The sequence below is a fragment of the Amia ocellicauda genome, chromosome 18 (genome assembly GCF_036373705.1).
Source record: "Amia ocellicauda isolate fAmiCal2 chromosome 18, fAmiCal2.hap1, whole genome shotgun sequence".
Classification (NCBI taxonomy): domain Eukaryota; kingdom Metazoa; phylum Chordata; class Actinopteri; order Amiiformes; family Amiidae; genus Amia; species Amia ocellicauda.
Window position 1 is genome coordinate 6,625,020 of NC_089867.1, and position 14,173 is coordinate 6,639,192.

Below are 14,173 nucleotides of genomic sequence, written 5' to 3' on the forward strand. Positions count from 1 at the left end.
AGCACAATGTGCTGAAAAGTGACCTCTGTAGGATTGGAGTGGTTATTAAGGCCAAGGGTGCACCAAATTAAATTCATCACGAACAGCTGTCTTTTGTTATTTGTCTGCTGTTGCAGTACTTTTGGTAAAATGTGCATCACAACCCGTAGTTAACTCTTTGCCAACTCACAGATGACAGATGTATTTCAGGGTGATATAGCCGTGACTGCTTCCAGACTTCCTTAATCTACTAAGCAGTGGTACAATTGGGGCATTGTTTCATTTAATGTGATTGAACACACAGTTGGTGTATTAAAAAAAAATAAAGTTTCAATTTGGCTTGCCATCGTATTATGATGCAATATAGTTTGCAGGGTGGTTTATTTATACACATCAAATGTACAATACCATTTCTATGAACAATCTGTCTTTGTATATTAAATAATTTTCTGGATAAAATGCTGTTAGTGATACTAGAAATTGTTAAGGCTTGATATGGAAGCCTAAGCACTGTAATGGAGCTTTGTAATTCAATGGCCCATTTCCCCATTAGACCCCTTTCGATAAGCTTTTGCTGTTGCATTTGATTAATTTATTTACTTATTTGACATAAAAGGGATCATCATAGTGTATTCATTGGAGGGACATATTTAATGATCAGACAAAATAAGAATACAAGCTGCCAGGAAGATTGGGCTGTAAGTTATTCAAATCAATGTCGAAGAACTGAGAAATTGAACCGTTGTTGTTGTTTTCTTAAAGTAGGAGGAAAAGAAGCAGAACCTTGATATTGATTCAGCCCGATCTTGTATAACAGAAAAATGTATAGTTTTGTTCAGCCTGCTGAGATGTCAGTGCCAGCAAAGTCAAATTTGCCAGCTACTGTGAGTCTGTCTTTTTTTCTTATTGAATCATATATAAAAACAGCAGGATGCTTTGTTCTCCAAGTCTATCATGGCAGCATTTGCTTTTATTACCACAATCATGAAAACTTGGCTCATGGTGGAGTGGAAAAATGTACTTTTTACTGTTCCTCGGAGTCAAACATCGGATGAAAGTAAAAAACATAAATAAATAACAAAAGCCAATTTTGTCTGCGTTAGAGTTTGCAGACATGTCAGGTATCTAGAGGAATGGGTTCCCTATGATACTATTGGAACATTTTCCGTGAGCTTTTTACAAAAGACCGTGTTTCTGTTCTGCCTCTTTGAAGCCTCATTTCTTAAAAATGGCTGTTCTCATTTGATTTTGTTCAGAAATAATTGAAGGGTTAAATATTCTGAGGCAGTAAATGTCTCCTTAGCCCAATATTTTGCTAACATTTCTATTTATTTATTGCATATGTGTAATGTAAACAGAAGCTGTGCCAAAGACAGATGGGTTCCTGCCCATACTCTGCTAAAATGATTTTTGAAAAGTCAAATAAAGCCATCTTGTTTTTGCAACTGTTAGGTGATTTTCTTTTGTTTTTCCCTCTCTCTCTCTCTCTCTCCTTTTTCCTTGCCCAATTATATGTCTTCATATTGAAGCAAAGCTCATGCTACGAGTATAAGAATGCTAGGATTGGCAAAGGAGGTATTATAAATCAGCAGATGATCTTAACTAAGCGAACTAATATTGCACAGGTAACGGCATTAACTGCACATTACAGTGAACAAAATCCAGGTATAAGAGAACTTAGTACGATGAAAAGTTGTTGTTATCTATACATGCTTTTTAAGGAGTTGTTGATGGTGGAAATAAATAAATAAATGTGTGGTTTTAATACCCTCGGCAGTTCAATTCACCAGTGTGGGTTTAGAGATGAGAGCGTGCGAGCAAGCCTGGGCAGTCGAACACCGGAGGGAAGGCATGACTAATCGACCTGTGTTGCTCAACTCTTACTTTATTCAATATGTGTATTGCTTTCCCTTGTCAGGTAGATATACGAGTTTACAATATTACCAAATCTGCAATAAGGAAGTTTTGTACAGGAGGGGATGTTTTTTTCATGATAAATCATCTTTGGCTCTTGAACTTAGAATACGTTGAGTAGTCGATGCCACACATTGAGAATCACAAACACGCCTTTGTGATGACAACCACAATCAAGATAATGTTAAAGCACTAACTGCTGTTGGTAATAACACACACAGAGCTTTATTCTGCGATCTGCTTCGTCACTAAAACAAAGCAATTATTTTGACTTGTGGTTACTGTGCCTGGCTTGCTTATTGGAAGCAATCCACTTTTATTACTTCTGAAATCGGTTCAACTGTACTTCTGCCTTCAAGTTCCCAAAAACGTGCAGAGTGACATTTATGAGGAACAAACAAGTCTGCTTCCCTGTTCTCTCTCTCTCTCTCAAACTCCCATTCTGGCAGACACTCCTTATTGAACTTTGCACTTCATTTTTCCTCTTGATTCATTTGGATCAAAAGGTTTCTATAATTAAACCTATAATTGCTGAGAGATGATCTTGTGATTAGGCTCATTTCAGACCACCCTAGCTGAATGTGAAAAGACCAACTGCAGCTGCAAGCCTGTCCAAGTTACATTTGCCTTGTTATTGTGGAAATTACTCAAATCTCAAGTGTCCCTGTTTCACCTAAGCAAGTTCTTACCAAAAGTTAATTTGGGTTCCCCAGAGTCCTTGGCTGGAAAGTGAAAATGCACTGTAGTGCAGTGAACTACAGCAGGGGTTTCGTTTCTTTACCCACCTCGTGTCTCCCGTCACCATTACAGGACTGCAAACGTCTGGCAACACAACATGCATGCAGTCAAGCTGTGTGCATTTCAATTGCTCATTCAAATATGCTCATTTATGTGTACATAGATATGCTTCCCGATTAGTGAAAAGGCACAAATTCAAGTACTATATATATATATATATATATATATATATATATATATATATATATATATATATATATACACACACACACACACACACACATTTGTTTTCTCCCCCAAAGTCAGATATTTGGTAATCCTCCAGAGCACACCTGACTAGCAGGGAATCAATATAATTTTGCGCTATAATCCACACAAGGCTAACAAAGAGCAGATAGGTTAGTTGACACCCGGGGTTTCTTTCTGCCTTCAGTAGTGATCAAATATATTGTCCTAGCACATCTCAATATGTAATTAACGCCAGGGAGAACGTAGTGTGCAGCAATGTGCATGTGTGTTAAGTCATTAAGAAATAATGTACCTGATTGATGAATGATTGTTTTAGTGTAGTCTTGCTGGGCCAGTTGTGTAGCTGGCTTTGATAAATTGTAAGAAAAGACAACCTGGCCTGCATTGTGTTACTCCTGCTGCACTTTAATTCAACTACTAATATGTTTTTCTGGGCTGCAGTTCATGAGGTCATGTAGAATATTTGGTATAATGGTATAATTTAATGTTTTCAAAGCTATGTTTTACAACTATAGATTTTTTTATTTTTAGGTTTGATAAATGGTACTTGTGTATTTGTTTCCTTGCATGGTAAACCATCATGTTGAAGAAGCTTGTATCAGAGCTGGGTTCGCAGACCCAAATTAGCACTAGTCATGGATTACTCAGTGTTATTTTGGGTTGAGTAGTTCTAGACCAGCGCTAATCGAGGTCTGTGAAACCAGCCAGCAGAGTAATAATATCTAAGCTGCACTGTACTGTTGTCTGGTATTGGAGCTAAAGAGAAGCTGCAAGCAACCTCTGTCAAAAGATGTATCAAAGGTATTCCTGCCTGGCAGTATCATCATAAAGTCAAAACATGGATGAGATGTTTTCTCAACTCTATGGTGAATGTATGGTGAAGACTAATGTTGAAACCAAAGGAGAAGATTGTTATTTTCCATTTCCATTTGTGACTGACGCCACCCATTTAACTTGCCTGTTAATGTTTCACTTATGATTGTAAGCATCCAAAAAAAGATGATTAGCTAAAGAGTACTTTTATAGGAAGGATATTATTTTTGGAAACAGATTGGGTGAAAGCAAGTTGTTTCAGTTCACAGCCAGTGACCACAATCCTGAGGTGAAAGACAGCGTGTCTGATGTACTCAATAATGTTGAAGTCTGTGCTCAACAGGAAAATAAGAAGTTACTTGGATCGCTTTCCATGCTGAAAATATCACTTCCAAAACGGTGCAAAAAGGGCTACATTTCTTTAATATTTCCTAACAGAAAGCATTTTAATGAAGCAAAACTATCTTTTAACATGCATGTAAATGTGTATTAAATGCTCAGAAAATTCCAGAATATGTAACTGCATGTTGATGAAGGTTTCTACTCTACACACATTCTGAGCTATTTAACCATGACTTATGTGGTATGAATTTTGTGTAACCCACCAATATATTTAATTGTTCTTAGTAGATAAAATAATTTTGGAAAGCTATAACATCATTTTTCTGACTAATCTGTCAATGAGATTCACCATGAAAGTAATTCACACATCAGTTAATCAATGGTGTATCTGTTATATAATAGAGACTCTTACCATTGGTGTCCACAGTTTAATTTTTGTTATTAACTGACGACAATAAGATTATCCATGTGTCCTTGTAAAAACAACATCCCATCCTCCTATGTTTTGGTTCATCCCCTTTGCTGCCCCAGATATTGTGGTGAAGGTCTTTGTTCCAACCCCACCAAGGTTTGGGGATGCCATCTCTCTGAGCCCAGGGATAAGAAGCTCCCATCTGTTTTCGCTTTCTCTGGGCCCCTGTCACGTGACGGCCAAACACTATCCTTAATACTCAATTCAATCTGGAAAAGGGATGTCAGGTTTTCACAGGGACAGCTTTCCATAGGATAAGTTAATTTAAAATGTGGATGTTGAACGCTTTTAAAAAAACATTGTGTAGAGGAGGGGGACTAAAGCCAGTGTAAAAAGAAAAGGAGAAAAGCGTGTAGCCAACAGCTCCCTTAAATGTACTTGTCCAGATGTTTCAGTTTGTTAATGGGATTATAAAACCAAGGTTCATCAATATTTTAAGTTACTTTTTTACGACCTGTTTTGCTTTTCTGTGCTGAAAAGTACTTAATTAGGAGACATGTTCACTGGTGACTAAATAAACCTGTCTCTACTGGTAGGTAATACATTTTTGTTTGTTTAGGGTAAATGCTTATGTTTGATGTACATGCACCTATTGCTGACCACGTAGATGTTTTTTCAGGGGTTTACAGTCTATATAGTAAAGCAAGTATAATTTTTCCTCTGCTAACTGATACTGTTGTTTTAAACAGTAGTGAAATGTCTACTATGTACAAATATTTGCATGCCCTTCATCTGAACCTACATGGTTAAAAAAAAAAAATGTAAAGCCCCCCCCAACATGACAGAGCACAGTTCAACCAGTGGAAATGAATGTCAGAACAATGAGGCCTTATGTATGTATGTATACATTTGAGCACACATTTCTTACACTAAACTGTATTATGTATGATGCCGTGTGTTATAGTTATCCCCATAACTCCACAAGGCCCTTGGCTGCTTGGCACTTTGTAGCTAACTTTGTCGTAACATAAGTTCACCAAACGACACCACATACATATTTATATACACACATCCAGTCAGGACAAAATTATGTATGCCTGAACTGACTCCAGCATAGTCTGAATTGCACTCAGACATGGGTCCTTCTCTTTTCTCACATAACCAGACTTTTTATAATGATGGAAATGTTTTAGACTGAGAAAAAAAAAAAAAGAGAAAAACTGCGATGAGCTGCTTTTTGCTGGAAGGGCCAAAAAGTATTGGTATCTACAAAGTGTTACTGGTTTGCGTCAGGTAATTGTGACAAGTACAGAAAAAGATGGGGGGGGAAAGACGAGTAGGCCTATTGATTTTACATTAATCACATTTCTTAAAATAATTTGGGAATAAAAGGTTGTACATCGTAGCCTCTGCCTGTTCAGTTCTGAACTGTACTGAAATTATCGATTTTCAAAGAGGACCATTTGCTACTATTTGTACGATGGGGATTTGAAACTCGAGCGAGAGACAATATGGCTACTGAGAAGGGGAATGTTTTTCTTTTTCTTTTTTTCTTTCTTTTTGTCCCCCATTTAAACATAGCTTTGGGAAATGACTTTGCCTGTATTCAGTGTCGTAAAACTTGTCCGTTTTGTACTGCAACAAAAATCCCAGTCATCTAGGTGTAATCAATTCGATTCCCCCATGCTTCTCTCAAATTGCGGCGCTGAAAAAGAAACATGCAGTTAAATAAATGTTTGAATCATTCTCTTTGCTTTATCTCAAACAGGTGCCTCAATGCCTGCACTTATTGCAAAACCAAGCACGCTAGAGGGGACTTGGCAAGTTATCCTATAGACGAGTTGGTGGAGAGAGCAAAGCAATCTTTTCTGGGTAAGTGTTGTAAAACGGAAATACTGCCGTTTACATCTCGTGTTACATATCATGCCTCAGTTCTGAATTCTCTCAGGAGAGTTCATTTCATCTTGTATCAGCGCTTATGCGTTTGAAAATCATGTTAGCCACTATACTACATTTCTGCGTTTTAAGCATAATGTTATCATTTCTCAACTGGGAAAATATCTGGTTAGATAGTGTTTATGCTTGCCTTGGTTGGTAAAATAGTTTTTGTCTGTGTTGAACACCTTTGATGGACAATAACAAAACTGAATCAAATCTGAACTATTTCTATAGTTTGTTACTGGCATCCTTAGTATCTGGGCAGAAAGGGTGTAGAGCTGATTTTGTAATTGGTTACAACTAATGGGGGCTCATATCTGTCGGACATTAATCAGTAAATGTTATCTTGCTATCCGTTTATGCGTGAGTACTTGTTGATATTTAATGTCCTATGTTGATGCAGGGTATTATTTTTGTATTGCATATTATCATGGCTTAGGCCTAATGGTTAAATGAAAAAAGTAAGCTATTCTCTGTAAGAGCATAAACATCTAATCTGATGGAAAGATGATTTTCAAATTATGTTTGAGCCACCAGCCAGATTTTAAGCTTTTGTCTCCTCCTAACCTTGTTTACGCCGATACTCATTAATAAATACTGTGTTTGTACGTAAATATTTGTTTTGTCGGGCTACCAGTGAGGCGAGAGAGGGCGTAAACAACTTGCCTTATTTAGATTAACACGTGCTAATGGTTTCTCTGTCATATAGTTCATAGAAACAGATGTGGTGCAGCATCTGTTTTAACTTAATTTGAAACAAAGACATGTTTATATCATTTGTTGGTGTCCTAGGATTCCCCTAGAATGTGTTGTGTTTTTTGGTCTGGGTGAATGTTTTAACTGCTATTACCTTTCTCATCAATCTTTGACATTCCTACCCAACACTGTTTTTATCCAAGTCTTATTCACCCTTACATACCTTTAACCAGCAAGAAAATGGCATACCAACCCTCCTTCACCAGCGATATTGTTTTCCATGAGGGCTTGAATGGAAACAATAGCAACACTGGCAAGCGAGCCGAACGGGGAATTCGGTGCAGACGGCTATACCCTGTAGAATTTCTCCCTGCGTTTGTCACCCGTTTCAAGCCCACAACGTTCAGTCGGGTGTCAGAGTTGACTTCACTGCAGTTAGATCAGAATCATCTCCATTCAGTACATTATTTGCTTGGTTCTCACAAAAGCACCTTACTTATTGTCAGACGTTGTTCTATTTGCAAATCTGGAATAACATCTGATTCCATGCTTGTGTTCAAGCAGCTTAGGTTTATTCAGAGTTTAGAGAGATAATCAGGTTTTCTGGTTGCTCCATTGTTGCACAGACACGGCCTTGATCTGACCTGAAGACTTTCTCCACGCCTGATTCCTCCTCTTTTTACGTGATTAGTCCCAGAGTAAAACCCCTCTCTGCAAATGTGAACTATTTTGCAGCTGGGTTGTTTTTACAGACTCAATTAGAACTGACTTCTCAGTTGGTCTAATGCCACCAGATTGTCTGAAAAGACATAAAGTTTGTAAGAAGAACAGGAAAATCTGTTAATATAGTTTTGCATACTGAACCTAGTATCTATGGCTCCTGATGCCTTCTAATAAATTAAATATGGGCGCTCCTACTCAGGGTTTAAGGCAGTGCGCAGTCCAGCTTTCGTTTTTTACTCCTGTTTTTAAAAATTGCTTTTAATTTGTCTGAGATGTTACTTTTGTAATTACACACATTGTCGAACATGGGTTATCTATAAAAAATAAAAATAAAAACCCGAACAACAGGAAAATAATATGATTTGCTAATTTGCAAGTATTTTTCCACCAGGGTTGATTGTTGTCCTGCTGTTCCCCTGCTCACCCATTTAATCAACAGTATACTTCCCTGTCATGTGCATTTTCATATCAGTATGCTGCAAAATGAAATAAATTGTGTACAAGTTGAAAAAAATAAATGATAAATATTTATTTTGCAAACCTTTAAAATAAGCTTCATTATCAAAAGTAGTTTTTTGTTAAAAGTGGTTTCCTTTCCTTTTTTAAGTAATCATTGTTCTGATTATGCCTTTGTTGCAAAGTGGTGGTTTTCCACTTCTGCCCTCTGTGCGCAATTCCTCACACTACACCGGCCAGTGTGATCGATATTATAGCACGGGGGGGTCAGACTCCAGTCCTGGGAGGCCACAGTGTGCTCTTTTCTGTTCCAACAGTAGCTCTCGATTTATTCACTTTATGTAATTATTTTCTCTGGTAGTCTTCTCTAAGACATTTGCATTTCAGTTTTATAGCAGATAACTTAAAATAGTTTGATTACTCAAAATATTGTACCCACAGAACGTTTCAGAGTCTGGAGAGAAGTGTTAATTTCATCCAGTTAGTCATTTAATTAGACCGATTAAGGAGCCAAGAGCTGAGCTGGAATGAAAACCAGAAACAGAGTATAAAGAAACATAGATCAATATTTTTGTAAAATGTACATTGGGTACATACAGTATAGTCCTATCAGAAGCACCATCTCTGTATCCAACTGTCCATCCATCCATTTTCGTTCTATAGTGAGGAAGATATAATCTAGCACTTTCTATTTGGTCTTCTGCATTTTTCAGCTGACCATATACAGTGACTGCTAATATTATAAAGCTGTAGATTACTGGATGTCTGATAAGGGACCTTCATCTTATTCTGTGGTGTACTAAGTGCATAGATGCCATAAATTGAAATAAGTTGTTCACATAACATTGTGCAATAATGACATCACCTTGCGCTTCTAAATATACAGCACGTTGCTTCAAGCCAGGCAAATGTTGTCTTGAAATGACATTCAGCAATCAGTTCAAAATGTACAGTAGTCAAATGTCTAGTGTATCGCCATAGATTGACCTGGAAGATTGCTTTTGAATTACCTAGCAGCTGCTGAATAATGGAATAGCGAAGAACAGTGTAAGAAGCGAATGTACTTTGGAATTGCAGAAGTTCTGCTCTACTGGGAACAGATAAATGAAATGCAATTATCACATCACCTCTGCAGATTAAACAAAAAAAATCCAAGAAAAAACACACACACACACAACAAAAAACCCAACAATGCTTTGCAGTTGTTACACCATATCAATAACTGATAAAGAAAATGGGAAGTTATGGTTTGGTAGTGGTATTTATAGTCGTATGTTCTATATTCTATATTGAAAAACACCTTAAACAATTATTGCTGTGGCCATCTGAGCATGATAGAAGAATCACACACGCCAGGACAGCCAGTTGTTTTAACTCTGTTAAGTGGGATGTTAATGCTGTGCTGACCCTCTAGTTTAGGGTTCAGATGCTAAATGCGTGGTTTTATGCCAATGCTCTGTGTGTTGTAGGGAATACATCAGATCCGTGAAGATAATCACAAGTGAATAACTTTATCTATGCTATGAAGTCCAATGTGAACTTGTCTTTCCTGATTGGTGAGCTGCTTAAACTTCTTTTGATGAATTAATTTGTTTCCTATAAAAAAAGTATAAATGATTACTTGAAGATTCAAACTGAAGTGCTCAATATCTGCACTATTATTACTTATATAACACCTGTCAAATGACTCAAATGCTCTACATAATTGAATCTGTATACTAATGGGTGAAAAATTAGGATTATGATGATGATGATAATCTGTCTTTGTCATTTAAACATGATATTAATATCATGCCTTAAATAAATGCATATCATGTCAAAGAGGTAAAGTTAACAGAAATATCTTGCTGACCCAATTGAACTTCATTATAGTCCAAGTGGTTTCTCTCTCTCTCTCTCCTATGTGCCAGCGCAGCAAAACAGTGGGGCTACCCCCCCCCACAGAAACCTAAAGCTCTCGTAGGTTTGTTAATAACAAGTGAGACCACTGGAATGAACAATCATCACGTGCCCTTTGTTCCCTGTTAACATTATGCAAATTAAAATATGAACTGTAATCCACAGCCTCATTAAAAAAGGGTTTCCTGCACCATCAGCCCTGAAATCCATCCTCATCAATGCCGAGATAAAACCAGACAGATTAAAAGTGGGTCTAGCCGGCAACAAATATTGAAATTGCTCTTGTTAGAGACAGTTAGTACCAAAGAGTGCTGGATTTCACATGCACTGCTTCCACAACGATCTAGTTTAATTACAGTTAGCACAACGAGATACCAACAGTGGCATTTGGCTTCATTAATGCGATCCATACGTTGTCTAATGCGATGCTTTTTGCTTTTATTTTGTGGCACCAAACAAAAATCACTTCACTTCACTTTCTTTTTTTCCACCCCCTTCCAAATAAGATTTCAATAGTTATCCCAGTCATCTGCATCTGAGAAACTGGGCCATTTTAAGTAATTTAAATTATTCAAATTACAGAATGCATAATTCCATCTTGCCAAGCATTTTACATAAATTTTCTGATTTACCTTTCAAGACAGGTCCGTATAAATGCACTGACTATGCTGGTGGCAGTGTTTTTATGCCATCTAGCAAAATAGAAAGGGGTGGTGGGGGGGAAATGTCTGACAGAAGGCAGTGCCCCTCCCTGTCACATTTCAAATTCAAATCATGAGCACAGGCCCTGCTTTGAAGCTTGGCAGAGGATTTCAGGAGGTTTATAGCACTCACTTGCGATTTGCATTGGAAATGGCTTGTCTTTTAAAACCCCTATACAAGCAGAGTTTTATGTTTTGTGTAGTTGATATATCTAAGCCTCTATCTATAGGGTTATATGCATATATATAGGGTTACTCTAGGGATCATTATCTGCTTCTTCAGCAACATTGTTTTTATATTTTATGAATTCATGCATCATTCAGCGTCCAGAGCTCAATGGCTAGTATGAGTTGTGTGGCTCAAAGGCTGCTTATTTAAATGTACTATGCAGGTGTTAAAACTGTACAGTTCTAGAGGTGAACAGTTAATTTAAAGGCAGAAGTAGTAGTAGCTGGGAAAAAGGCTTGGAGCTCAGCCTTTTGATAGCAGACAAGTCTTTTAAGTGTCTTGTTTCAGAGGGTGTATACACAAGCAATTTGTATTGTTGTTTCAAGCTGACAACATGAAGCGGAAGCTAAATTGCTGCTGGTAACAAACACACAGTGAAGAATTGCCAATTATTTTAAAGCAGTTAAAGATGGAGCATGTTTGAAGTATCGTGGTGACTCCTATAGTGATCATTTGACACAAACTTGAGTCTGCTGTGGAAACTGTTAATGACTGTTTCAAAGACAATCTTCAGCTTGTCTTTTACCTGTGCTGTGATCTGCTTACTGTATTTGCAACCTGCCCTTTTTTTGGTTTAAATTGTCTACCTGTGTTTATAGTCTACACCTCTGTAATCACAAGCATCGCCTTGTGCCTTAACTGAAGTCTGGACAAATGCTCTATGAAGTATAATCAAGTGATTAAGAAAATGCATTTTCATTTGCTCAACAAACACCCAGTTGTCTTCGCAGAATGGCTGAAAACCGAGCAGGGGCTGATACTAGCAGCTGAAACTCAAGTGGTCAACTAGTGACACATGGCAGATTTGTATTGTCTATTTGACATCCAGAAAAAAAGTGAGTCCCATGAAAATACAGTAATGGGATGCCTAGACTGTATGCAACTGGTTATAACAAATGATATTTAGTTGTGCAAGTTTGGCAACCCCAGCAAAACATATCTACTGTATCTTTTTATCTTAAAATCTCATCTATCTTAATGATATAGAATGACTCCTGTTTTCATAGTTGAACAATTAAAATATAAATCAATACATTCAGTTCAGACACTAGTGTGTTTGGATTTGGGAAGAAAGTCTTAATCATCTTTTACAGGTCTGCTGTATTTTACAGCACAGTAATGGCTGGTTTCACAGACCCAGATTAGCACTATGGACTGCCCGATGTTATTTTAGGTCATGCAGTCCCAGTCTAGTGCTAATCAAGGTTTGTGAAAGCAGCTACAAAGGCTTTGAAATGCTCAACCCACAGAGTATAATACTCACACAGAAATGGCCCGCAAGAGCACCTTGCTTACGTTTGCTTACCAGATACTACTCGGTTTTTAAATCCATGAAAACGTAATTAAATCCACACTGATGACAGCTTTAAGCCACTCTTTTGCTGGCAGTTGATTAACTTTCAAATGGTTTAGATACATATTAATACTTTTTAAACAATAGCTTGCTATTCCCTGTAATGTCGGCTGCTGTTTGGGTGTGTCTTTTAATTCTACAGATACAGAGATAACCTGTTACATACACCATTGGGAACTTTGTGGTTTGTGCTTATTGCCGGTTTGTTGTGGTTCTCTTATTTGGTGCAAAAGACAGTGCCACACACATAGAAGGCCCTTATCTCCCTTAAGCATTGTCAGAAGACCATATGGAAAGTGCAATTATATCTTGACTGGTAACGTGTTAGATTTATATTTACTGCTAAACTGCTTAACCCTTTTTGAAGACATTTGTGAGCCATTAGGTTAAGATAATAGGTCAGCTTTATATAAAATGTTCCACACAGTGCAGGGGGGTATTCAAACTACATAGACTGCTTCAGCTTTGTATGACTGAAGAAACAGCTATAAAAATACAGCTGGGCCCCTTTGTGGTTTGCTGTATGGGCATGTCTCTTTTGTTTCTTCTTTTAATTTCATAACCATATTCATTTAGAAAATGGCAAAAGAGTCATCTCAGTACTGACTCTGAAGCTGCTGTAAATGTACTGGAGAAACATGTTTAGGGTGGCTGGAAGAACGTACCTGTATTATAAAGGAATACTAAATATTTAGTAGCTAATTAGTATCCACAAAAGTAACCATTACTTTTTCCCACTGTGGAACTTAATATTTAATGATTTAAGAAAGGTGCCCACTTGCAGTAGCGTTTTCATTTTGTCGGAGGTGTAATGTATGATGTACTTCAATTCTGTCCCTTTCACAAGACGCTCGCGACTGAAACCTCAACCCCAGGAATCAGACTTCTGAGCAGCGGTGCTTTCGCAAAATGATACAAAACATGTCACCGACAGCTGAGTTGGTCTTCCTTCTCTCAGAATGAATTACTGCATTAATGTATTACTGCAAACACTGTCCTGAGGTACAGGAGTGATCGTCCTCACTGGTGCATTTCCGTTCCGTTCATGGGCCAGGACTGAAAATGGCTTTCAGGTTTAGCCAGGCAGGTTCTCGGATAGGGGCCTGTGCATTTTTGTTCATTAATTTGTTTTGTTGTTTACAAACCGAAAGAACCAGTCCTGAAACCAGACCCTTTTTGTCATATTTTTCTCCTTCCTTATGTCCTTGTGTTTGTGCACCGGTGAGCTCATCTTAATAAGCATTTTGTGTCGCTCTTCATTTCACCCTTGATGCATCTCTTACATATTTTGGGAAGTGATGGTTCTGTTAATTCTGCCACTTCTCGTTTTGCCTCCGAAGCACCTTACACAAACATTGAAAGCAAGGCCATACTTCTCACTGCCTATTATTCATATGAATGTAAAACTGAGTGAAGGACACTAAACTGACGATAATTCCTCTTAATCAGGACTAGGAAAAATTTACACATGTGCACACACACAATTCTACATAGATTTTGTAAAGAATATTAATAAAAAATGTCCCCCCCCTCATTTTCTTTTACCATCTGTTTATCTCTGAAATGTTATTAAAAATCCACATTAATTACTTATCAGTAGGGTGCCTATTACTAAACTTTATTATGGAAAATCCATATGTAGGACTACTATTGATCTCCAGCTGAAGCATCCAGGCAATTCCTTGGTGGTGTTCGGCTCATTCCCTTTAAAGCTGCTGATGCTACTGCAG

At 37.6% G+C, this 14,173-nt stretch overlaps 1 protein-coding gene across 1 annotated transcript in view; it reads left to right on the forward strand.

The window, feature by feature from the left end:
• The window catches only part of cdkal1 (CDK5 regulatory subunit associated protein 1-like 1), a 399,108-nt gene that overhangs the window by 153,647 nt on the left and 231,288 nt on the right, over window positions 1–14,173 (forward strand). The window contains exon 8 of the mRNA XM_066690832.1: window positions 6,216–6,319. Within this exon, the coding sequence (XP_066546929.1) occupies window positions 6,216–6,319 (104 nt within the window). The remainder of the gene's footprint in view (window positions 1–6,215; window positions 6,320–14,173) is intronic.